General features: G+C 47.3%; 1 protein-coding gene across 1 annotated transcript in view; it reads left to right on the forward strand.

Annotated features, from left to right (window-relative positions):
• Positions 1 to 2,949: 2,949 nt before the first annotated feature.
• The window catches only part of PER3 (period circadian regulator 3), a 59,557-nt gene continuing 37,342 nt past the window's right edge, over positions 2,950 to 25,164 (forward strand). The window contains 11 exon segments of the mRNA XM_045035037.1: positions 2,950 to 3,086; positions 3,319 to 3,704; positions 4,130 to 4,275; positions 5,612 to 5,727; positions 6,956 to 7,157; positions 12,196 to 12,244; positions 16,060 to 16,202; positions 18,000 to 18,078; positions 19,607 to 19,713; positions 19,967 to 20,123; positions 24,362 to 24,467. Coding sequence (XP_044890972.1) covers positions 3,526 to 3,704; positions 4,130 to 4,275; positions 5,612 to 5,727; positions 6,956 to 7,157; positions 12,196 to 12,244; positions 16,060 to 16,202; positions 18,000 to 18,078; positions 19,607 to 19,713; positions 19,967 to 20,123; positions 24,362 to 24,467 — 1,284 coding nt within the window. The 5' untranslated portion in view covers positions 2,950 to 3,086; positions 3,319 to 3,525.

Raw genomic sequence — 25,164 nt, forward strand, 5'->3', positions numbered from 1 at the left:
TACCCAGTGCTCATCCCAACAGGTGCCCTCCTCAGTGCCCATCGCCCACTTTCCCCTCTCCACCACCCTCCCTCAACCCTCAGTTTGTTCTCATCCTTTAAATAGCAAGCTAAGTGCATTTCAAAATCTACTTGTCTTTACGCCTACAAGACCATGGACAATCCCGTTAACGTAGGTGCCTGCTTGTGGATTCCGAGCCTAAAGGAAGCCTCCCCTCCAGCAACTCCCTGTTGTCTGTAGCTTCCTCCTGCTTCTTCCCTTCTCGCTCCTAACCGAATAGCCCTGTCAGCCCCTAATCGTGATCCCCACATCCCTCCCTTCGAACAACACTTGTCTGTAGCCCCGCACAGCAAAATCCCTCCCCACGGCTCCCTGTTGTCATTGCCTCACACTGTGCTTCTCCTCCAGCCAACACTACTGAGACATCTTTAACCAAGGTCACCGACTTGGTGAAACACAACAGGAAATCCTCAGCCCTTGTCTTACTGAGTCACGAGCATTTGATACAGTTGATAGCTCTCTCCCTGAAATAGTTTATCTAGTGTCCACGACCCAACATTCTAATGCTTTTCTTCCAACCCCATCTATGGCTCCTTGTTCTTTGCTTGGCTCTCTCTCTCTCTCTTTTTTTTTTTTTTTTAACTTTTTTTTTTAAGTTTGTTTCTTTTTGAGAGAGAGACACACAGAGAGAATCCCAAGCAGGCTTTGCACTGTCAGCGCAGAGCCTGACACGGGGCTCCAACTCACAAACCATGAGATCATGACCTGAGCTGAAATCAAGAGTCAGAGCCAGACGCTCAACCAACTGAGCCACCCAGATGTCCCTTCACTTGGTGTTCTGCTCGGCCTCTGAATCTCCATGTGCCCCCGGTCTTGGCCATTGGCCCTTTTCTTTCTGTCTGCACTCTAATGTCAACACCATTTCCCACATGACTGTAAACACCATAGGGCTCTTGCCTCTCCCAAATCTCCATCCTCGCTTTTCCCTTAAGTTCCAGGCTGGGAGATCCACTCGCCCATCTGACAATCCCACCTGCCTGCGTCATGTACATCTCAGACATAACATGTGGGAAACGGGTCTCCATTCTCCCTTCATCAAAACTTGCCATCCCCAGACTTGTCCATCTAAGTTGATGACCCACGAAACACAGCACTGCTTAAACCAAAGACCCAGGAGTCACCCTGGATCACGCTCTCTTCTCACAACATACATTCAACTCCTTGGCAAGTTTCCGTGCCCTAAACGCACCCCACGTCCGATGGCTCCTGTCACCATCCCTCCTGGTGCCACCCTAGTCTGAGCCGTCCTCAGCCTCTTCTCGTAATTAACAGCTTCCTGTTACCTGCTTCCTGTGTGGCATTCTGGTTGATACAGATCACTGTTTTGCTTAAAATCCTCCCCTTCCCACTACCATTAGAAGAAAATCCAAGTTGTGTTCCCGAACTATAATCCGGCGCTTCCTAACTTGCTGACCTCCCCTCACCCCATTCCTCCTCCGTCTATTCTCCAGGCAAACTATATTGCCTTTCTGTTCCTTAACAGCACGCGTGCTGTGAGATTTCAGCAGGTGCATTCTGCTCTCTCCCCCTCCCCCATACACAAACTCAGGTTTCAGTTCACCTTCTCAGAGAGGCTTCCCTAGTCACCAGGATAATGTGTCTCTTGCCTCCTTCACCCTCCATCCCTGTCCCAGCCACACTTCATCCCATTAGCTGGTTTCCTGTTCTACACAGTACTTTCCACTTTCTGACCTCCATGGACTTGCTCCTGTTTTACGCCTTCATAAAATGTAGGCACCCTGAATGGCAGGGACTTGTGCCACCAGGCGTTCTCAGGGACCGGAATCATCCCCGCCTAAATAATCCACTCAATAAATGTGCTTTCGAAAGCAGTTTGACAAAAACACAAGAGGACAGTGAGATCTGCCATCATCTGGGAAAATGAGGTGGATTATCCAATACATGATATAAACAATTGTCACACTTCACTCCCCGCCCCCGTTTCTATACAATTCCTTTCATTCATCCAATAAACACTGAAGATTTTTGATGTGCCAGGCACTGGAGAGGGGCGGAGCTCTGCCCTTGGGCTGAGTTACCACACATTCGAAAAAAACCATCAGACTGGTATTTTTAAAAAGGGTTTTTCTGCACCTTCCTTTTCTGACAGTGTTTTTTACATACACTTGTCCTCCCCCAGTTGCCAAATCAACCTGTCACCTAAAGAAGACCGGGGCAACGTGTGAAGTCCGTCGTCAAAATTCCGTTTCTGAAAAACGGCTTTGATCTTCCGGAGAGCTGCTTTACCGCCCGGGTCCTCCAAGCCTCAAGAGCTGAAGGGCGAGAAAGCAGGAAGGCTGAGCAAAACGCAAATAAGGGAACCCGAGAAGGCGCGAAAAAGGCTCGGACGACGAGAGCCTTCTACCCGCGCCCGGGTGGGGGTGGGGGTGGGGGTGGGGGTGGGGCCCGGGGGTGGGGCCCGGGGGTGGGGCGGGGCCCGCCCCGCCCCCTAGGACTGTCCCCGACCCGGGCCCGCGCCGCCTCGGCCACCTGCGCGCCCCACCGCCTGCCGGAACACCCGCCCCTCACGTGGAGGCCGGCCCACCCCGCCCGGGTCCCGCCCTCTCGTGATTGGCGGCTCGAGCGCCCTATCCCTGCCGCGCTGGCTCCAGCCGCCCCGCTGTTCTTTCCCTCCCACCCCACCTCCCCGCCCCGGTGCCGTGAAAGGGGCGGAGCGCTCGACTCTCCCTGAGGGCTCCTCCCCCGCTGCCTACGCGCCCGCCTTCCGGATTGGCCGCGCACCACCCACTACCCGAACACCGGCGTTACGTAAAGGGCGTCGGCGCCTTTTCCCCGCCCACTCGCTTCGGGTTAAGTAACCGGGGCGCCCCGGCCGAGGCCCCGCCCCCGGGCCAATGGAGGCCCGCACAGCTGGCCGCGGCGGCCAATCGCGCGGCTGGGGGGCGGGGCCGCCTCACGTGGCGCGCAGGGGGCGCGGCGCCGGCTGCCACCCGGCACGCGGCGGGCCTCGGTTCGCGTCCCGGCCCCGCGCCGGGGAGCGGTGGCGGCAGTGGCTGCGGCAGCAGGTGAGTGCTCTGCCGGGGCCGGGAGGTCTCCCCCGAGGCCGCCCTGTGCCGTTGGGCCGGCGGCCGGGCGGTGCCGGGCCGGGAACCTGGGGGTCCGCAACTTTGCGCGGGAAGTTTCCCTGCCCGGGTCCGGTTTCTGCGGAGCCGTCGGCGCCGAGGGGCCGGCTCGCAGTCCGGCTCCCGCAGCAGGCCGCCCGTTTCCCTGGACACTCGTGCCCTGTGTCGCCCCCAGGCTGCCTCCTGGAGCGGGGCCGTCGGAGACTGCATGGAGACCCCGCAGAGAAGACTTCCTCCAGGTGAGCGGGGGTCGGTGGCCGCCGGCTCCCGGTGACTTGGAGCTTTCCCTGCGGCGACAGCACGCGCCGAGATGAGGAATCCAGGTCTGCCGCTGCCCGCAGAGTGAGCGGCAGGCAACGGACTGAGGGCTGCCCCGCAAAAGATGGACCCCTGTGAAGATCTGGAAAAGTCCAGCCATAAGTCTCTGGACTCCAGGGAGACCGGGCCTCCGGAACTTGAAGGACCACGGGCCTGCGACCCTGAGGCCCTGGAGAAAGGACACGAGGAGATGTGGAGCCAGAAGTACCACCTGCAGAGCCCACGCTCGGAGAGCAGCAACAGGTGACACACCGTGATTCTTGCGTCGTTGTTCCTCGGGGAAGGAGGGCTGAAACCCTTGTATTCCTTTGCTTGTGAGCCTAGGAGAAGGTTTAGGGGGATACTGGACGACTCCGGATGAAACACGTTGGGAAACTGAAGAATTCCCGAAGAGAACCACACCTACGGAAGGAGTGGTTAAGGATTTAGCTGGAGTGGGGGCTCAAGTGGGAATGAGAAAGAACAGAGACTATTTGATGATCACCCCCTTGTTTCTTGGGCTGGGATCCCACACCTGTCAAACCAGAAACAGACCCCTGAACTAAGTGAGTTGATCCGTGGTGAGCACTTAGAAAGTTGCTGGGCACCTCGCATGCCGTGCAGTGAACTAACTTTGGCTGTTCTTGTCATCCAAAGCGTGAGTTGAGTTTTGTTTTTTAATCTTCCAGTGAACGGCAAGATCGAAACAGAGTTTCCGAAGAGCTTATGATGGTTGTCCAAGAAATGAAAAAATATTTCCCATCAGAGAGACCCAATAAGCCGAGCACTCTAGACGCCCTCAACTATGCCCTTCGTTGTGTGCACAGTGTGCCAGGTAAAACGAGCCGGAGGGAAAATCCAGTGGTGCAAGTGCATCATTTTGCTCGTAAACCTCAGCCAAGCAGGAAGAGTTGTCAGTGTGGTTCTAGTCCCTGAAACGTTTTGAGCTTTTTAGGGTGCTGGGTGGGTGAGGAGGAGGTCTACACTGATTCTAGTAGCGTGGTAGGTGTGCAAATTAGGAACATCAGGAGAAGGAACCTTTTTTGTGTAATGGTTTAGGAACTGCTGTTTAGTGCCCGTGCCATATTTTGTGATTTGCTACAGGAGAGTACACTGGGGCACATTTTAAAGACTCACTTTAAAAAAGATGTTTTTTAATGTTTATTTATTTTTGAGAGAATGAGAGAGACAGAGCATGAGCAGGGGAGGGGCAGAGAGGGAGACACACAGAATCGGAAGCCGGCTCCAGGCTCCGAGCTGTCAGCACAGAGCCTGATGTGGGGCTCGAACCCTCAAACCGTGAAACCATGACTTGAGCCGAAGTCGGACGCTGAACCGACTGAGCCACCCAGGCGCCCCTGAAGACTCACTTTTTAAAGAATCATTGTCTTCTGGGGTGCCTGGGTGGCTCAGTCGGTCCAGCATCTGACTTCGGCTCGGGTCATGCTCTCGCGGTTTGTGGGTTTGAGCCCCGCATCAGGCTCTGTCTGTGCTGATAGCTCGGAGCCTGGAGCCTGCTTCAGATTCTCTGTCTCCCCCCCTTTCTGCCCCTCCCATGCTCATGCTCTCTCTCTGTCTCTCAATAATAAATAAAAGTTAAAACTACTTTCTGTGAAACATTAAAAAAAAATCATTGTCTTCTAAGGTTATTGGGGAAAAAATACATTTGACAAAATGCAATTCCCCATTCGCTGTCATCCACATACTGTTCCGGTGCCTTCACGACATATCAGGAATCTACCAAATTAAAAATGAACAATTACAAACACCTTTTCCTTTTTATCTCTGACTTTTCGTTTGCAGGGATTTCATAAAGTACACATTTTCATTAGCATAAATCTCTGCGACTTCGTGTAGGACACACAGTTCTTGAGTACTGAAGTAATGTTTCTACCATAAACATGTCACGTGTATGTGTTCGAAATTTTTGGTTTTAGTACCTTCAATGGGTCCTGCTCCTCGCAATGTGGAACATCAAAAAATCCTGAAACTCCAAGGCTTAGGTTTGTACAACTGTCAGTATTTTAGGTGCAGATGATGCTGTGGTTTTGAGGAAAACACGCTGAGGTGTCCTCATCCTGAAAAACGAGCCAACTTGAACGGTAGTGAAACTTCCTTCCTGGAGATACTGTTGTCACTGGACTGCCTCTTTATTTTCTTGTGTTTCTTAGCAAACATTGAGTTTTTCCAGATTCTCCGTCCAGATGGAGCACCTCGAGCAGATGTGACCACGTACAGTCTTGAGGAACTGAGCACGGTTGCTTCAGAACACGCTTCCAAAAACACAGTAAGGATTCCCAAGTTTTGCCGTATCAACCAGGGTGATTTTTCCTAACGACTTTATCTAGATGTAGATTTTTAAACCTAGTAATTTGGAGTTGCAGAAACCACAATTTGAGGCTAGAAAGCAGATTACCATGGAGGGGTCGTGTAGTATACGGCCCTCGCCAGAGCGTGGACCTAAAACCAGGAGGCAGCACGCTAGCGGTGGTTCTCTGTGCTTTGGTTCTCAGGTGCCCCAACATCCTGAGCTTCCCTGAGTTTTCTGGAATTAAGAGGAAAAAAATAAACTGCAGAGCGGTTGCCCTCATTTTATTCTAAGCCCCGAATTGTTAATTTGTATTTATAACATTCTTAGTTCCAATACCTACTACTTTAAGTTGTAACAGCTGGATTTTATAGAACAGGTGAGTTGAGATGCTGTCATTTTTTGGGTAACGTTTGGAATTGGGTAACGTTTGGAAGAGACATTTAGCGTATCTGTTTTGAATGTGTATCTCTTCATGTTGACTGAATAATTCAACCGCATCCTTTACTGACGCGATGGAGATTACTTAATTTTTAATTCAAGTCACGTTTAGACTTCAGCTCGATTGTAACGTAACGATTTTGTCCTGTCAGAACATGAGCTGTGCTAAAACCACAGTAAGCTTTTGTTTCACTGACCGAGGTGTTTATGGTACTGCTGCGGGTGTGGCCGAGATGCGATACACACTGAAAAGTTTAAGAAAACATTTCCCCTTTAAGATCTCCAAAATAAAGCCAGACAGGAAGGCATGCCGGTGCTAGAATTGCAGACACAAACCGTGGCCCGTTATAAACGTTCCAGATGTCTGATGGGACAAATCAGAGAAGTTATTCTTCTCTACTGACGGTGTCTCGAGGGAGGGGAGTCTCGAGCCTGGTCCTAAAGCCTAGAGTTCTCCGTTGGTGAAGAGAGGACAGTCCCCCTGGTTTGCAAACGAGAAGGAGTCAGAAGCAGACGCGCCACATGCACGCTTAGTAGATATAGGAGGAGCTGGTGTATCCTTTGGTATAGAAATCAGACCTTCAGGAGGTAAAATGCAGGTTCTACGGTGATGGCTAAGCTGTATATTGGAGAATTACACGGCCATTGTGGGACATGTGTGTGTGTTTTAAGCTTTTGATCACGTTAGAAGTCTAGAAGTTTAGCTTGCAGGGAATATTGCTGCAAGGATCTCAGTGTTGGCATTCATCTCCAATGTTTTTTATAGGATACCTTTGTGGCAGTGTTTTCATTTCTGTCTGGAAGGTTAGTGCACGTTTCTGAACAGGCCACTTCGATCCTGAACTGTAAGAAGGATTTCTTGGAGTCCTCGCACTTTGTTGAACTGCTCGCCCCTCAAGATGTGAGGGTGTTCTGTGCACACACTGTCCACGCTCAGCTTCCCTTCTGGAACAGCTGGACCCAAAGAGGTAACGGGACCGATGCTCAGGTGTTTATCCTGCCTCGTAAAGATCAGTTTCATTCTTTGAGAGCTAGGACCAAAATTAACACATTATTTTGAATCTGCAAACTGTATGGTTTTTCTTACCTCTTTATTTTAAAAAGTCAGAATGTGGAGTGCCTGGCTGACTCTGTCAGAGGAGCACACAACTCTTAATCTCAGGGTCGTGAGTTCAAGGCCCACGTTAGGCATAGGGATTACTAAAAATAAGTAAAACTTAAAAAAAAATTAAACAGTAAATAAAAAGTCAATGTGACGAAAACAGCACTTTAAATGCTTCTCATGACAAAAAGTTCCAATCAATATGCTGTCAGTCAAGTTGATTAACTATGTAGGTTATATATCATACACGTGGTGTGATAGCCTGCGTAACTCAATAGCAGGTTAATTGTTATGAAGACTCTGTTCCCTCTAAGTTAATAAAATTAAATGTTTTTTTCTCTTAAATTGACGTCATTATTTCTTTGCTTTGTTTGGAGATAAACTTCTCATGGTCGGCTCCCATTCTAGTTTTGCTTCCCCCTAAAAGTTCACCAATCTCATTGCTTTGTTTTCCTTCTGAAATGCTTATTTGCCTGAACCTGGGACGCCTGTTCACAGTTTCCTCTGTGGCATTCAGTCCTGTGTGCTTTTTAAAATAAGTCGTTACTTCTTTTTATAGCCACCCGTTGTTACTTATTTCATATCCTTTGTTAGTGTATCTCAAAGAGCGTGGTATACAGATCAACTTTTTCCTCTTGATTCCAAGCCTTTTTCTCCATTTTTTAATTTAAATCTGATTTATCATGGTAAAAAAAAAAATAGCAAAATTTACCATCTTACCATTTTTAAGTGTGCAGTTTCATAGCATTAGGTACGTTGGCATGGTTGTGAAACACACGTCCAGAACGTTCTCATCTTGCAAATCTAGGACTCTGTGCCCATTCCGATTTCTTAGTGCATACGTGGTCTGGCGGAGAACAGTCTTGCACTTACAGGCTCCTTTTTCCAGTGACAGACCTTTGCCCCATCTTTTGTGTACAGTTTGTATAAGCTTCAGGACGCACACCTGTCTTCCTCATTTCCTGTCACTCGAAAATGTGGATTTCATTTCTGTTCCTCTTTCGTGAACACGTATTTTCAACCTTTAATCGTCCACCTTTGTTTCTCTGCTTTTAGTGGTCATTCACCCACTCCGCGAACATGTATTCGACAAACACTGTGGGCCGGGAGGATGCAGGGTGTTGACACACAGCTGTGAACAGAGCAGGTGTCGGGCACTGTGTGCCAGTCCTCCCACTTACCCGATGCCGCTCCTCCAACTGGCCTCTCCAGTCTCTGTTCTTTTCAACCATGTTATCTTTGCATAATACTTGCTGCTGTGATATTTCCCCTCCGTGTGAAAACATAAATATGCCCTGAAATCGTCTTTTGGATCTAAAAGTTGGCTTCCTCCATGGAGAGACGGTGCCCATCTCAGTGACTAGCCACACGGTGCTTTGCCTCACACACCTAAGCGATTCCAACCCTTCTTGAGCCATTTCTGGGCTGGGCCTGTGTTGCCGCCTCCTGTCCCCTCCTCTGATCTCCTGGAACGTTAAGGGGACAGAGGAAGCTATCAACTCAGCCGTCGTCCGCTTTTGGCCTGGCCTCTGAGCACATACCCACTTTGGTTTGTCGTGCGGCCCTCACAGAAGGCTCTGACCACTGTTCCTTCAGCGCACGCTTCCAAAAGCAAGAATTCACTGTGACAGCCGAGGTGTGGAAGTGATAACGGGCTCACATCTACTACCTGAGATCCTACAGTCGGGCTCTGTGTCCTACATGACCTCTAGAGAATGCAGTTACGTTCAGGTGCCTGGTGTTCCATATACGTAATGCAAACGAGTCTGCCCTCCAGTAGAGTTCCAGTATTTCCCATGTGTAAAGAATTTTAAGCAAAGAATCAGAAGGTCTGAGCTTTAAATCGAGTCCTGTCCCTTCGCGAACTGTGGAGGCCGGCTAGCTTCTCCCCGTGAAATGCTAGTTTCCTGGCAGCCTGTTAACTGACACAGGGCTGCCGGGAGACGCGAGCTCGCCCATGGTGGGGAAGGCAGCAGGTATTTGGAATGTTCTGCAGCATGAGGGGATCATCCTCATTGCTACCATCTATGGAAAGGGACTCTTCTTCGTGTTTCAGTGGGTTAACTGATCTCCACAAAAACCTTATGAGGTGTAGACACGGTCATTGTCCTCACTTGACAGGTAAGCTAACTGTGTTAATTTGGGTCTGCTGGAAAGCAAACGTCAGGGCGGGGTCAGCTGTGTAAGAGACTCGCTGGGGGAGGGCGTGGGAGGAGGGCCCACAGCGCTCATCTGACACATGTGGAAAGAGCAGGAACAAGGACTGGGGAGGAGGAGGCTCGGCCAGGCAGTCAAAGGCAAGTCCAGGCCACAGGCACACGCCGGAGGAGCCGTGCGTCTCCGCGGACTGGTCCTGCCTCGGTCTCGCTCTGTGTGCAGGCGCTGGCTGGGAGCGGACATGGGATACGGGGCCCCGGGGACAGCAGCTGCGGCCTGTGGTCAGTACTGTCCCCTGACGCCGGGAGCTGCTCCCCTTCTTGGCCACTACGGTCATTGAGGCACAGAGCTAAGTGACTCACCTGAGGTCACCCTGCCAGTAAGCGTGGGGCCACGTTTCTCCTTGGCGGTGTGAATCCAGAGTCCGTGCTCTGAACCACTGCCCCTCCTGACTGCCGAGTCCCTGTGGCTGTAACTTTAAAACAGGAGATCTGGGGGTGTGCCTAGGTGGCTCAATCAGTTAAGTGTCCCAACTCCTGATTTTGGTCCAGGTCATGGTCGTTAGATTGAGCCCCCACATCAGGCTCCAGGCTGACAGTGTGGAGCCTGCTTGGGATTCTCTCTCTCTCTCTCTCTCTCTCTCTCTCTCTCTCTCTCTCTATCTCCCGCCCCCCCCCCACTCTCCCTCTCTCTGCCCCCCACCCGCTTGCACTCCATCTCTGTCAAATAAATAAAACATTAAAAATAAAATGAGATCTGTAATCACACAAAAATGGGCATTTGAAAGTGGCATTAAGGAATGAGTCCTGTTCATAGAAATCATCTCAAAAAAATTGAGGATACTTTTGAAACATGCTTATCTTGCTGTAATTTCTCCGTAAGTTCACCCGAGCCTTTGCTGAGGTAGTTTCTGTGGTAGGACAGTTAACATGTCTCAGAGGAATTAATTCAGTAAGCCTACCCGGTCAGCCCCCGCTTTTGTTCTTTCTCACAGACGTGCTGTGAGAACAGTGTTCTGGTGTCAGAATTCCGGGACTGGAACTTTCATAGTTTTCTGAATTCTAATACTTTGATCATCTGTGCCTTTTTATTTTATTTTTTATTTTTTTTAATGTTTATTTATTTTTGAAAGAGAGACAGAGTGAGAGGCAGAGGGGCAGAGAGAGGAGTCACAGAATCCGAAGCAGGCTCCAGGCTCCGAGCTGTCAGCACAGAGCCCGACACGGGGCTTGAACTCACAGAGTGTAAGATCATGACCTGAGCTGAAGTTGGATGCTTAACCGACTGAGCCACCCAGGCGCCCCTCATCTGTGCCTTTTTAAAAGGAATTTGTGTGTGTGTGTGTGTGTGTGTGTGTGTGTGTGTGTGTGTGTGTTTAATCAAGTACATTTTCATTGATCATTCAAAAGCCCATTTTCTGACTCTTCCTATATTCTTCTGCTCAGAAGTGCAAAGATCTGGACCACTTTCAGTATTTTGGTTTCCTCTCTCTCTCTTTTTTAGAGAAGAGAGAAGGAGCACAAGAGGAGAAGAGGGAGAGGGAAAGAGAGAGAATCCTAAGCAGGCTCTACACTCAGCACGGAGCCCAGTGCAGGGCTCGAACCCGCGACCCCGGGATCACAACCTGAGCCGAAATCAAGAGTCGAATGCTCAACCGACGGAGCCACCCAGGAGTCCCAGTATTTTGGTTCTTTAGAGCTCTCACTGTGTGTGCTCCTTCAGTGTATCTTTTTAAAACATCTTGGTTTTAAGCATTTCCTCTGTTCCTATGAGTAAGGACTTTTCACCCCAGTGAGCGAATGTCCAAAAGATAAATTCAAGGAGCTGTAAGCAGAGGAGACGTAAATAGTCAGCAAACACCGGGGAGAAGGTTCAGCCCCTCGATCGAGGCAAACTTAGACGCTGCTGCACTACCACTTCACAAACCAATAAAATTCATGCAGAGAGCAATAAAATTGGTGCGATCATTGGCAGGCGTGAGGATTGTGAGAAAATGCCCTTAGAGACACTGGACCAACTTGTGTAGATCAGTGGGACAGTACACAGTGAGACGCAGATGATCGTACCACTTGGCCCAGGGCCCCGACTTCGGGGACTTTATTCCAGGCAAGAAACAAGTGAAAGACATGTATGTGTCATACACCTAAATGCCGTAAGTTGTTGAAGTTGACAATCCGTGAGGGGTGTCCAGACTATTACAGTGAAATAGAGTTTTATCACCAAAGTAAATGTGTCATCGGATTATTGCAGTGATATCGGAGAGATGAGCACGGGCAGTTTCAGCGATAGAGGATGCACCACGGGAAGCAGTAAGGGACAGACCTCAGTCCAGTGCCCTCAGTCTGAGAGCCACTGCTAGGATAGGAAAGCCCCTGGAAGATCCTGGATGTGACTACATCTCAAGAGTATCTCCTCCTTTGTTTTCTTTTAATAATGTTTATTTTTGAGAGAGGGAAAGAGCGTGCGTGAACATGGGAGGGGCAGAGGGAGAGGGGGACAGAGGATCCAAAGCAGGCTCTGCACTGAGAGCAGTGAGCTGGATGCGGGGCTCGAACTCACAAACTCTGAAATCACAACCTCAGCCGAAGTCGGACAGTCAACTGAGCCACCAGGAGCCCCAAGAGTATCTCCTTTGAAAGAATTGTTTATTGTTTGGGGATAGTTCAAGTTTGTCTCACTGAGGAGGGGCTGCTCTACCCTGTTGCTCTGGGAGGGGGTGAGTAACACTTTGTCTTTATTTCCCGCAGCATCTCAGTATGAATTCGCTCCGGTGAAATCCTTTTTCTGCAGGATCCGGTAAGTCTCGGGGCTTGTGGGGGCCGGGAATGGTGGGTTATGTTCTGATTTTATTTGGTACTTTTTAGATTCTTCCGGATTCATCTAGGACTCCGATCTTGCCATCAGAAGTTTGTATATTGTTTATTTTTTTAGTGTGAGAGAGAGAGAGCAAGTAGGGGAGAGGGAGAGAGAGAATCCTAACTCAGCAGGCTCCATGCTGAGCACAGAACTCAACACGGGGCTCGATCTCACAACCCTGAGATCATGACCAGAGCCAAAATCAAGAGTCAGATGCTTAACCAGCTGAGCTCTCCAGGCACCCCAAGAAGTTTGTATTTTGATTGGGAAGAGACATACATTCACAAAATGCCTACCTACATAAAAATGCAATCAGGAAAAAGGGCAGAGAGATTCTTGTTAGCCAGTGATGCAGGGAGGGGCATTGTCTCTCTCTCTCTCTCTCTCTCTCTCTCTCTCTACCACTGGATGGTAAGTTAACTGTCAAATGGCCATTGTTTTAGGTTCTTTTGTTTTTTGGTTTTGGTTTTTTTTTTTTTTTTTTTTTGCTTTTTGTCCTTTGGTCACATTTAAAATTAATTTTTGAAATTTCTGTGCCTCATGTGGGGCTTGAACTCACAACCCTGGGATCAGGAGTCACATGCTCTACCGACTGAGCCAGTCAGGTGCCCTGAATTTTTGAAATTTTCAATAACTTTAAAGGAAGATAGATCTGTTCAAGGGAAGGATTTAAAATGTCCAGACATAGTGAACCAGAAGAAAACAGACCAAAATTTTAATAGTAGTTGATTTCTGGTAGGAGTCATTAGTGATTTTTACTATAATTTGTTCCTGTTACTTTGTCAATAAAAAGAAAACGTGTTTCAACGATGTTATGATTCCCAGTATTAGTACTAAAGTTCCTAAATGCTCCAGACGTGTGGAAAACTAAAGAGAACACGCCTTGTAATGGATTAGTCGGCCGCTCCGTGGGGTTGGGGGAACTTGAGCTAATGGTATTCCGGTGCTTGGGGGAGCGATACCCCGGGGAAGGTGTGCAGGAGGGAGGGCTGTGTTGGTTCATTCAGTCCTTTACAGAGGAGTTCTTATGAAGAGCTTAGAACAGTGCTTACCACATAGTAAGTGCTGTTTGTGTTTGTTTTATTAGTGAACATACCCGTGTGCCTTCTCTGAGCCAGGTGAGGCTACAGGTACAAAGTTCTTGCCCTCATGGACCTTACATTCTGTGTGTAGGGGGACCAATAATAAACAGGTGCCTGTGTATGTGTCAGCTGGCGGTAAGTTCCGTGTAGAACAGTGCAAGAGAGTAAGGGAATTCTGGGCAGTGCAGAGATTACTGGTGTTCTCAGGGGGGTCAAGGAATCTTCTCTAACGAGAAGCCTGATTGGAGCCAGAGTCTGAAGGAGGTGAGAGAGTGAGCCACACCTCTCTGAGAGAAGAGTGTTCCAGATAAGTGCAAAGGCCCTGGGGCGGAGCATGCTTGGCCTGTGGGCGGAGTGACCAGGAAGCTAATGCTGCTGGAGCACAGGAGGGGGTGAGCAGGAAGGACAGGAAGAAACAGGGAGCTTTGACTTCTGAAGGAAACGTTTTGTTCAGGTCTATCATTTATTTGAAAACTTTAGTTTTGGAATTTGCAAACTAAAGGGAAGTAGAGGAGAAAGGACAGTGGACCGGTACGCACTTACCATTCCGCCTCGATAACTTTAACCGCGGTCAGTGGTCTGTCATCTCTGCCACCACCTGCTCCTCAGCCCGCCCTCCCCATGATTCTGAAGCAGAATCTCAGGTCATGCATCATTTCCTCCATTGGCATCTCAGAGCGGGATCTAAAAGATAAGGTTCCCATTAATGTCTGTGGTGCTCAAATTGTCCCGTCTGTGGCCAGCCGGAGCCCCTTCGGGTTAGCTCTGGGGCCGTGTGAGGGCGCCCCTGTGGTCGGTGACAGCCTCCTTGGCTTCAGGGATGATGTCCCACCCAGGCTCTTCCCGGACATTTCCTGCCTCAGACACGGAGTCAGTTGTTTCTCCAAGGATCCCTCACTCCTCGTGCTGGGAAGTGGCATCACCATCCGGAGACCAACTCTGCATGGTGGGGGGTGGGGAGGTTGCTAGGCTTATCATGGCTTCTAGGCATTCTCAGTTTCATCTTCCAGAAGGATGGTAACTGGTAATTGGTGTTAAAAAAGGACCGCGTTGGGCGCTGTGCTGGGGATGGCGTGGGCGCGACAGGCAGCAGGTGCACGGGGGGAGGGGATGCGGAAGTGTCTTGGATATCGTGGATAGATTTGTATGGGAGAGTTACTGGAGTTTATCCACGGACGAGGTTGGGGTGTGAAATAGAGGCTGAGTCGAGGTGGCGCAAGAGTCTTTGGCTCCAGTCGCCGTGTGCGGGGGCAAAGGAGACTAGGAAGGCAGCTTCCTGGAGCGGAGGGCAAGAGTACAAGTTAGGTTCGCCTTACCTGTTGGGAATCTACCCGTGGTGTTGAGCAGGCGTGGGTCCGTGAGTCTGGAGTTGCAGGAGAATTCCGGGCTAGAGACAGGGACGCGGGTCGCCTGCGCACACAGGGCATCGCAAACCCCATGGCGGGGTGGGCCTGGGAGATGCACACACAGAAGTCGGAGGGAGCGGGAGACACAGGCTCAGCTCGTGGCTCAGGGTCCAGGGAAGGCCACCCTCTTCTCAGTGGCGGAAGCGGGTTCGTGGTGGAGAGTGGGGGCACTGGTGGAGGTGCCGGAGTCTGCAGAGAAGCGAATGAGCGAGGTGGGGGTGGGAGTGCGTGTGCACGTGGCCACGGACGGAAGTGGAGCTTCTAGGCCACTACAGACTGTTTGACACCTATGTAAATGACGGTGGGAGAGGGGATGTGACTGGTAGAAACAAGGGAGTATGAATTCAGTTGTGGGCACATGGACAGTAAGGGGACCGTCGTATCCAAGGAGAAGTGTCCTCTGGGCAGCTGGAGCTGTGAAACAGGGTGACAGTCTTGGAGTCGAGCCGCCCCGACCCAGGGAGGCGCCCCGCAGCGGGGGTTGGGGCTTGGCCAGCAGGTTGCAGCCCTGCTTTCCGGCTCAGGCAGGCACGTAAGGAGTGTTGAACCGCACACAGGGCCCTGCGCCCATCAGGTGTGGCTGAAGCAGTAAGACTGAGTCAGTCCCCTGAGAGATAGAGGAAGGGACGGGGAAGAACTGGCTTTGGGGGCACGATCACAAGGAGCCCCGTTTTCTGTCATGTGGTACTTGGTTTAGACGCATGAGGTAAGATAGGTAGTTACACCTGTCCCTCTTGGAGGAAGCGGAAAGTCACATTGGGAAGTTAGGGTTTGGCGGTCAGAAGGAAAGTCGCAGGATGGCTGGTTCCAGTTTTAACTCACTAAGCTGGTTCTCCATAAAACCTCTTTCTTTTTTTTTATAAGTTTATTTTATTTTGAGAGAAAGAGAGCTGGGGAGGGGCAGAGAGAGAAAAGAGAGACAGAGGTGCCACACTGTCAGCGCAGAACCTGATGTGGGGCTCGAACTCAACAAACCACGAGATCATGACCTGAGCTAAAACCGAAAGTCAGATGCTTAACCCACTGAGCCACCCAGGCGGGCAGCTTTCCATAAGACCTCTTTATCTCTGAATAATGAATAAGTATAATTGCCTTTGGGTATTGAAAATATAAACTAATGTTTCTCTTCTCTTTCAAATAAACACGTTTAAACATTTTAGATTTGATCTGTCTCAGAAATTACCAATAAGACATTTCTCCTGCCTGGTTTCACGTTGGGCTAATTGAATGCGTGAGGACAGGCACTCATCATTTTTATTCTTTTCAGTGGAGGTGAAGTCAGAGAGCAAGAGAAGCGTTACTACCCATTCCGGATTATTCCCTATTTGATGCGCGTACATGTCTCTACCCAGCGGGAACCTGAGTCGTGCTGTCTCACCCTGGTGGAGAAAGTTCGCTCTGGTTATGAAGGTGAGTCCGGAGTGTCTGCTTTTAGATCAGACGTAACCTGTCAGCACATCAGGTGGGAACACGTGAAAGCCTGTTTACTGAGCCGTGGAACCAGAAAAGAGCTCTCAAGGCTTCAGCTTGGCCCCGAACTCTGTGGGCATCTGTAGCATATAGCAGATCTTCCCTGATGTGTATTTACTACCCTTGACTTCTTGCGTGCTTGTCTCCTTCAAGGCAGCAGCACGGCCCAAGGGTCTAAGCACAGACTTGGCCACAGATATGTGATCCTCTGACCCTTTCTGTACTGGGGACTGTCCTCTGGCCTTTTGCTTCTGCCCTGTGTGAAATAGCATAGAAAGTGTGGCACAGAAACATCACAAAAACGAATTTGTGTTTTTTAAGCGTTTTGAAATCCCTTGAGTAAAAACTATAGTTTATATCTTCTGATGGCAGAACTACATTTCTAAATTCATGCATTGGTACGGAAGTAGCTTACATTTATTATTTGCAATTACAGTCCGCTCTGCTGTAACCTGACATCTGCTTCCTTAAAAATTACTGTCCTGTGCAAAATAAACCCCAAACACACATGCACAAAACCACAGGGCTTATGGGAAAAATGGGTTTTAGGGGCACAACACTCAAAACACTTAACTGCACATTAAAAATAAGACACGAATCTAATAAAAACAGTAACGGTTTTACACATTAAATGGTTAAGAAATACACAGTCGCTGCAGTAAATACGGCACCTCACCTTGAAAAAGCCCCGCGATGGCTTGTGGCTGTGGGTGTTGGCACCTGCCACGGCTCCTGAGTTACTGTGGAAGGAGGGGGGGTGGAAGGAAGGTTGTGTGAAGTCAGACGTGGACGGGCATGGCTCGTAACACGCAGCGCACAGAGGTAGCCATAGGTGTTTGAGGGGTGTGCGTGTGTTTGTGTATTCGTGGGTGACTCCATTCACCTCTCGTGTCTTGCAAATGAAACTGTGCGTGATTTCAAATCACTCCACTTGCAAAATGAATTACAGCAGAATTGGCCACACCAATTATATTACATAGATTTGAAATCTCCGAATCACTCCGACACCAAATCCAGGGTGCTCAGTTACACACAACCACCAAATACAGCCACGCTTTCTAGTCCTGACCTTTAATTTCCCCTTGCTTTGACTGTTGGATTCTTTGTGGTGAGTAAGCTTTTCGTGTACACAAATTACTTAAAATTAACTTTAGGAGGGCGCCTGGGTGGCTCAGTCAGTTGAGCATTCAACTTGGGCTCAGATCCTGATCTCACGGTTTGTGCGTTTAAGCCCCGCGTCGGGCTCTGTGCTGACAGCTCAGAGCCTGGAGCCTGCTTCGGATTCTGTGTCTCCCTCACTCTCTGCCCCTCCCCCACTCATGCTCTGTCTCTCAAAAATGAATAAACATTAAAAAAAAATAAAAAATTAAATTAACTTTAGGGGCACCTGAGTGGCTCAGTCAGTTAAGCTTCTGATTCTTGATCTCAGCTCAGGTTTTGATCTCAGGGTCGTGAGTTTGAGCCCTGCATTGGGCTCTGCACTGGGTGGGAAGACTTAAAAAAAGAAAGAAAGAAAATTAAATTAACTTTATTAGGCATTGCATTTTGACTTAATTAAAATGGAGTTAATGAAAATTATAATTTAACCATAGCTTTGGCTACTTGAAAGACAGGCGCCCTAAGTGACATTTCTATCATTTCATATAGAGATATTGTTTTCTTTTTAATGTAAGTGGTTAGTTAAGTAAATGACTAATTAGATATTTGCCTTTAGGTGAGTCTTTCTGTTTTTCATAACTCCTCGAATCCCGATGGATAAAAGAATTTTTACCACAACACACACCCCAGGGTGTGTTTTTCTTGAAATAGACAAAAGGTAAGTACCTCTTTAGGCCTGAAAGACATAGAGAAAAATGTGAGAACGTTTACATTACGTTTACATACCTCTACATTATGTAACAGACATCTATCCATTTGCCCATTTGATTTCTGTTAGTTTGCAGTTTATTTTTAATATAAGTAGTTTGCATATTCTACTTCTCAGATTTAAATTTGATTTCAGAGTTATGTTTGATTTTACAATAGTCTGCTTTAGGTAAGTCAGGACTTAATTATTGTTCTATTTCACACAAGAGAACAATGAACCTGGCCACATAGTATGTGATGTGTTTGAAATGGGACCAAAACTCTGGCCTCCTACTTCCTGTGCCAAAGTGATTTCCACCAGACAAGGGCTTCCCCAACCAGGCTCTGATGAAATGTTTATTAGTCTGAAGTGAGGGGGGAAACAAAGGAAAAATAAGAACAGGTTTTTGTTTTTGTTTTTGTTTTTGTTTTTGGTAAAGGTAAGTTTATTTAATTTAAAACATTATTACGTATTTTGAACTTCCGTCCTTTCTACTTTTTTGGTATAAAAAGAGTCTTAAAGAAGAGTGATAGTAGATAGTAGTTGTTCCTTATTATTGTTTTTTAAATAAATTGATTTGGAAAAAGAAACATTGTTATCCCCTGATGAGTACCCTCTGTTTTCCCCCACATTTATTTTTAAATTTTACTTATTCATGACACGTGAAAATCTGGGGATCAGTGCACCACGGCACACGTAAGTGTAGAGCAAAAGAGTCAGAAAAGCTCGCATAGTTATTCGTTTTGATTTTTAAAAAATCTTAACATCTGAAAATAGGCTTATTTAATAGTAGACAGCCTGAAACTAAACAATAACAGTGAAATACTCCATATAATGTCATCTATAGAAAGTAAGAACGTTTAGCTGGAGATATTTAACGGTTTACATTTATTGCATGAGAAAGTATTTGTGCATTTGTACACACAGAAAACATTTATGGGGTCGGGTCTTCCTAAGTCATCCTGAAGACTTTGAATTCACAGCTTTCCCATGAACCTCACGTTTCTGCGTGCCGGTTGTCTGTCTGTCATCACCTTCTAGGCGACATTGCTTATGTACAGTCTTAACCATGCCGTGTAAATTTGTAGCCCCCCCCCCCATTCATTTGACATCATAAACATTTTTCTGCATTATGGTGTGATCTTTGTAAACTTTTTTTAAGTAGGGGGGCATCAGAGACCCACGAGGAACTTGCTAAAAATGCGGATTCCTGGTCTTACCCCAGCAGCCCTGACTTAGCCTGTGGTGAGCCTGTGAATCGTCTTGTAGCAAGTTCCGCGGGTGATTTTGATGCACTCTGTCCAATGACCAGCATTTCTTAGATTGTGTAACCATTTCCCCAGCGTGGGCACTCAGGTGGTTTGCTCTTACAAATGCGGTAATGACATCTTCCGTGTACCTGTTTTTTTCTTTCGTATTTAGAATTAAGTAAAAAAGTATTTTTAAAAGTGTATAAAGTATGAAAATTGCTTGCTGCCCGTGCTGTGTGTGTTCCCAGAGCAGTGTCTCTGCCGGGTTACCTACCTCAGGATCTGCTGGGGACATCCATCTTGGCGTACATGCACCCCGAAGACCGTTCTCTCATGGTTGCCATACACCAAAAAGGTGAGGGCCTGCTTCTTTACAGGAGCAACCGCTCATCTGCTCCGACTCTCCATTTCATTTCTTGTTAGAGCTCCTCTTAAGGTCTAATCACTACAGCTCACCCTTCAACAGGTAAGCAGTGTGTTGAAGCTACCAAAACAGTTTCTTCTCTATTTGGACATTTCTGAAAACCTTACTAAATGCCTGGGAACAGCCATTTGCAATAAATACCTGCGTTAAATAAATTCTAATCTCGTCGTATTCTCTTATTTAGTCTTGAAGTATGCAGGCCACCCTCCCTTTGAACACTCACCCATTCGATTCCGTACCCAAAATGGAGATTACGTCATATCGGACTCCAGCTGGTCCAGCTTCGTGAACCCGTGGAGCCAGAAGGTTTCTTTCATCATCGGTCGGCATAAAGTTTGAACGTAAGTCCATCAGTGTTGGTGTTTTATAGAAGGACTTTTTTTTACCAAATAATATTCTTCCACCCACTGACACCCTTTGAATCAATTGACACATAAACCGAATAAAGCACAGAATGTTTTTAAAGTGCTTTTGGAACACAGTGTGGCAGTACGCGTCAAGAGCCTTAAAAGATTTCTACCACTTTGACCTCATGATTCCCTTATGGGAACAGTCTAAGGCAACATGCCTAAATACAGAAAAGCTTTACAAAGAAAAGACATCTTTTGCACCATTGTTCAATCATAATGACAGACTTAGAGCAGCTTATATGCCCATCATTAAGAAAGTTCTGGAATATTTGACATGTTGTGTTATTGGTCAATACAAATTTTTGCAAAGATTATATAACATGAGAAATTGATAATAGATTAGACTTAAAAAGCAGCATACAAAATTGCTGATGCCATATGGTCATAACATGTTCAAAAGACACACAAACATTGTAAAACAGGAAAAAGAAGAAGAAAGGTAATACATTAAAATACAGATTTTGGCTATGTGTAAGGTAATGGGGAGATAAGGGTTTTTGTTTTTTTTTTCTCTTCTGAATTTTAAAGTTCTCTTTACTGAGTGTGTAAAATTTTTTGTATCAGCTTCTGCTATCAAATTCCACTTATTTGTGTCCATTTTATCAAATCTTTTTTTTTTTTAAGTTTATTTATTTTAAGAGAGAGAGTGTGTGTGTGGGAGGGGCAGAGAGAGAGGGGGAGACAGAGGATCCCAAGCAGGCTCTGCACTGTCAGCACAGAGCCTGATGTGGGGCTTGAACTCACGAACCGCGAGATCATGACTTGAGCCTAAATCAAGAGTCAGACGCTTAACCCACTGAGCCACCCTGGCGCCCCTCAAATCTTTATTTTTTAAAAAATTCGATGCTTTTTAGTTTTTATTTTCCTGCCCAGCACGGCTGACTCAAGCCTCTTTGATGGCTGCTGCTCGTCCGTGTGACAGGACCTTGTGAAATGGACCTGAAACAACCTGGCCCGCCATTCCTGTCCCCTAAAATACTCCGAGCCTCTTGACTTTTTGGTTTAAAATTTAAAACTGACCTGCAAGTTTCTCAGCTGGGCCGTAGGCTCTTCACAAAGACCGTGAAGTCTTTGTTTTTGAAGCACGGAAATTATACTTAACTCTTCAGGATCCTGCTGAGATTGAGAAATTAATTCTGTCTTCTGTGTTTTGTTATACAGCTTTGTGCACATGAGCGCAAAACTGAGAGCAGTAGGTCTGCCGGTAAGACTGACTTTGCCATGTCTTCATACTGTACTAGAGGGCACCTAGCCGTGGCAGGAAGAGGTCCCAAGGTCCTCCTGCGTCGGTGTACGTCTGGGTTCAGCCCTCAGCAGAGCAGATCTGGAACCCTAAGCAGAGAAGTGGGCTCCATGCCGCCCTAACTCATGAGACCAAATTTGTGCTAGGGAGCTAGTGTAATAATTAGGATAAGAAATATGACTGCCCAGTGTTATTCACGTTGGTCAGAAAGGACATTTTTTTTCTGTAGGAAAACTTGTGGGGAAGTGAAAATAAGCAGGTGGTTGCTTAGTATGACTGTGAGAAACCCCAGGGCAGGTATGATTGCTTTCATGAGACATCTGTCTGTCTACTGGTCTGCGTACCCTCCCTGTCAGTGCCAGAGCCACGTCCCAGATGCCCCACGTGTCCTTTCAGTTTTTTTATTATTAACTGATACCCAAGTGCTCCCCACGTCTGCAGATTAAAAAAAAAAATTATACCTGTGTCTGCATCTCAGTTTTCAGAATTATGTAAGGGAAGTATTCAGAGTCTAGTAAGTATTAATCTTGTAATATAATTGTAAGGTAATTGTCCATAGTGTTTATAAAATGATTTTAACAAGTGCTTAGGGATCCCTGGCTGTGTCAGGCATCATGCTAGACGCTGAGAACGAGATGGTAAACCAGATAGACGTCCCCTCTACCATCACAGGGCCCCTAGCGTAGCAGGAGAGCCAGGATATGGAGGTGGCACGGTCACCTGTGAGCAGAGCTTTGGAGAGTGTGGCAGTTGAAGCAGGAAGTAGATAGTTAGCAGGACCCTGTCTGTGGGCAGGCAGGTTATGTGCTGTTTCCTCTCATTCTACACTTAAAATCCGTGTTCGGCGAAAGAGTAACCCTGGCAGAGGTCACTGAGGGGAGGAAGTTGCAAAGTGCAGACGAGAACCAGGTTTTCTCCCTGACTCTTCGTGCACCTTCCTTCCGTCCCTGGTGCTGCCCGGCATTTGCCGCTGCCCACAAAGGCCCTGTCTCTGCAGCCTCCACATTAATCGTCTTGAGTTTCATGATTAGTGATTGAACATACAACTTCCCTTTCTAGAAAGTTTCACCAACAGGAATACGTAAATCTCATAATACAAAGCAGTCTGCCCTATTTCCATTTCGGAATTTCACTTGAAAAATAAAACCCAAACATTTTTGGAAGGTATTCAAGCTCATAGTGGACGGATGCGTTGATCACAAATCAGATGTACTTTATTCAACCAGCCTGCCCCTTCACTGACCTATTCCTGCTTGTACGTGCCAGGCACTGTTGGAGGCACTGGAGAGGTGAACAAAATCGACCAGAGAGCCTCACCCCACAGTGCTCGTGTGGCAGTGGGAGGCACAGGCAACAGACCAATGGAGTGTCGCATACAGTGCGCCAGGCTGTGCGTTCCAGTACGGCTTGCCATTTACGTACCACATGCATGATGCTGTGCTGATAGACATTGGTTGGCACCATCCACGGTCTGTGCACCGAGGGAGTCGACGTTGCCGGGGGGGGGGGGGGGGGGGGGGCGGGGTCTGGACAAAGAGGGAGGTGGTCTCCGGAGGCAGAGCTCTTCCTGACTGATGCTGCTGACATCCTGTGGTTTGTGGATAATTACTTCTGTCTTTGGGACAGCAGCTCAGTTTTTAGGGAATTGGGCTGTGTGTTTAAGTTGCGAGAAACAGTGGCTATGGCAGAATGGAAAAAGGAACGCGTTGACTTTGGAGTCAGGCATGTCGACTGGAACCCTGACTACTGCTTCTGCGTCAGGTGACTCGGCAAGGGTCCAGACCTCTCTGGCGTCACGATGATTCCTGCTTTGTAGGGTTTGGAGGACTCAGGAGATACATGCCTGACTCAGTAGATCATATCAGTGGTACCTTAGTTACTCAGGTACCAAGAGGCAGTACGCCACCGTAGCAAACGTGCACTCTGGAGCCCAGGCTCTGGTCCCTTTGTGAATACCTGCTTAGACTTCACCAGCTAGGTGACTTCGGGCAAGTTTTCAACTCTGGTGAAGGACGTAATACTTGCTAGAGCATCCGGAACGGTGCCTGTCACGTCGGAAGGGCTTAGAAAATGTTATTCTTGCTGTGTGTTATAAAAGATACATAGAAGTCATTTCCTGCATAGAAGTCAGTTCCTTCCCTTCTTCGCGATGATTTCTGCTGGCATTTCTGCCCCTGGCTGTGTTCAGGTAGTAGTTTTAAAAGGCTCTAGTATAAACAAGACTAAGGGTACCATGACAGCCACGTTTTCACCAATAGGTGGGTGGCAGAACCACCTTTATAACATAACTGAAGTGCTTGGGTACGTTAAACATTAAATGTTGTTTGGCAGACCTAGGGTCTTAAAATTCCTAGCATAGGTTATTGAGTTAATGTTGAATTTTGAAACCAGTAGCTGGTGAAGATACTTTGGTAGGTAGAGAGGTTACTCGTCACTGATTTTAGGTTTCTACAAATTCAGTGCTGATACAATTGTGGAAAGAAAGATTAGAGCTCTAGACAAGCCAGAGAAGCCTCTTAATGTCTCATTTGTTTCTTAGTATTTTCTCTGCCTCCATAAGTGGAATTTTAGCTTTATATTTTCTGTTTGAAGTCTGAGAGTTGCTTTGTGTAAATATAGATTTATTATTTGAACATTCTGTTTAAAGGTCACCTTAGACATGGGGTGCCTGGGTAGCTTAGTTGGTTGAGTATCCAGCTTCTGCTCAGGTCATGATCTCACGGTTCGTGGGTTCGAGCCCCACATCGGGCTCTGTGCTGACAGCTCGGAGCCTGGAGCCTGCTTCCATTCTGTCTCCCTCTCTCTCTGCCCCTGAAAACGTTAAAAAATTTTTTTTAATTTTAAAAATTAAAAAAAAATCACCTTAGACTTTATTGTAAATTCATTTCGAATTGCTTGACTCCATCTTTCACTTGGCACCTTGTAGGAGTCCGCTGAATGAGGATGTTTTCGCGACCCGAATAAAAAAGACGAACCATAATGACAAAGATGTAACAGAATTGCAAGAACAAATTCACAAACTTCTCTTACAGGTAAAGAGAGATTTTAAAAAGCAAACACAAAATTTCCATAGTCGTGTTTTATTTTAACATTTGCTCATAGTGAAGTCACTTCACAAAGGTACACCGCAAGGAGAGAAAAATCTTTACCGTCTGCGTTCCAGGAGTTTTTGTTTTCCTGGTTGTTTTTTAAATTCAGTTTTATTAATCTTGTTCCTGACTGAAACGCACAGAACATTCTTTTAAGATCCCATTCTAAGCAAATCGAGTCATAGTAGGCAGGTAAGACAAGGAAGCTCTTTCTAAATGAGAACATCCTTCTTGTATTTCCAACACTAGCCATGTGCTCAACTTCTGGGATCTGCCGTATTTTTTTAAACAATAATTCTAATTGTAAAGGATGGGGGCAGAGGGATGGCAGGTCTCAGCATCTCTGGTTACTCCAAAACAAACGTGGCAAAAACCACTTCTTGAAAGCAGATGCCAAAAATGATTTCTACTGGAGACCCAACTAATAAGCTTGTGAAGCGTTGACTGATGGTGTCACACAGAAAACCGTGCGCGCCGTAGCTTCCAAACCGTCTTTTGTAAAGTCTCTAGGGTTCGTGAAGGAAGTTCGTGGAAAAAAGTATGGTATTTAATTTGTTCCGTCTGTTCCAAACTCAGCATAAAGAACTACTAGAGTTCACTGTCCTATTTTGTGACCTCTCTTATAACCATGTGTGGCTTT

Source organism: Felis catus, chromosome C1 (genome assembly GCF_018350175.1).
Source record: "Felis catus isolate Fca126 chromosome C1, F.catus_Fca126_mat1.0, whole genome shotgun sequence".
Lineage (NCBI taxonomy): Eukaryota > Metazoa > Chordata > Mammalia > Carnivora > Felidae > Felis > Felis catus.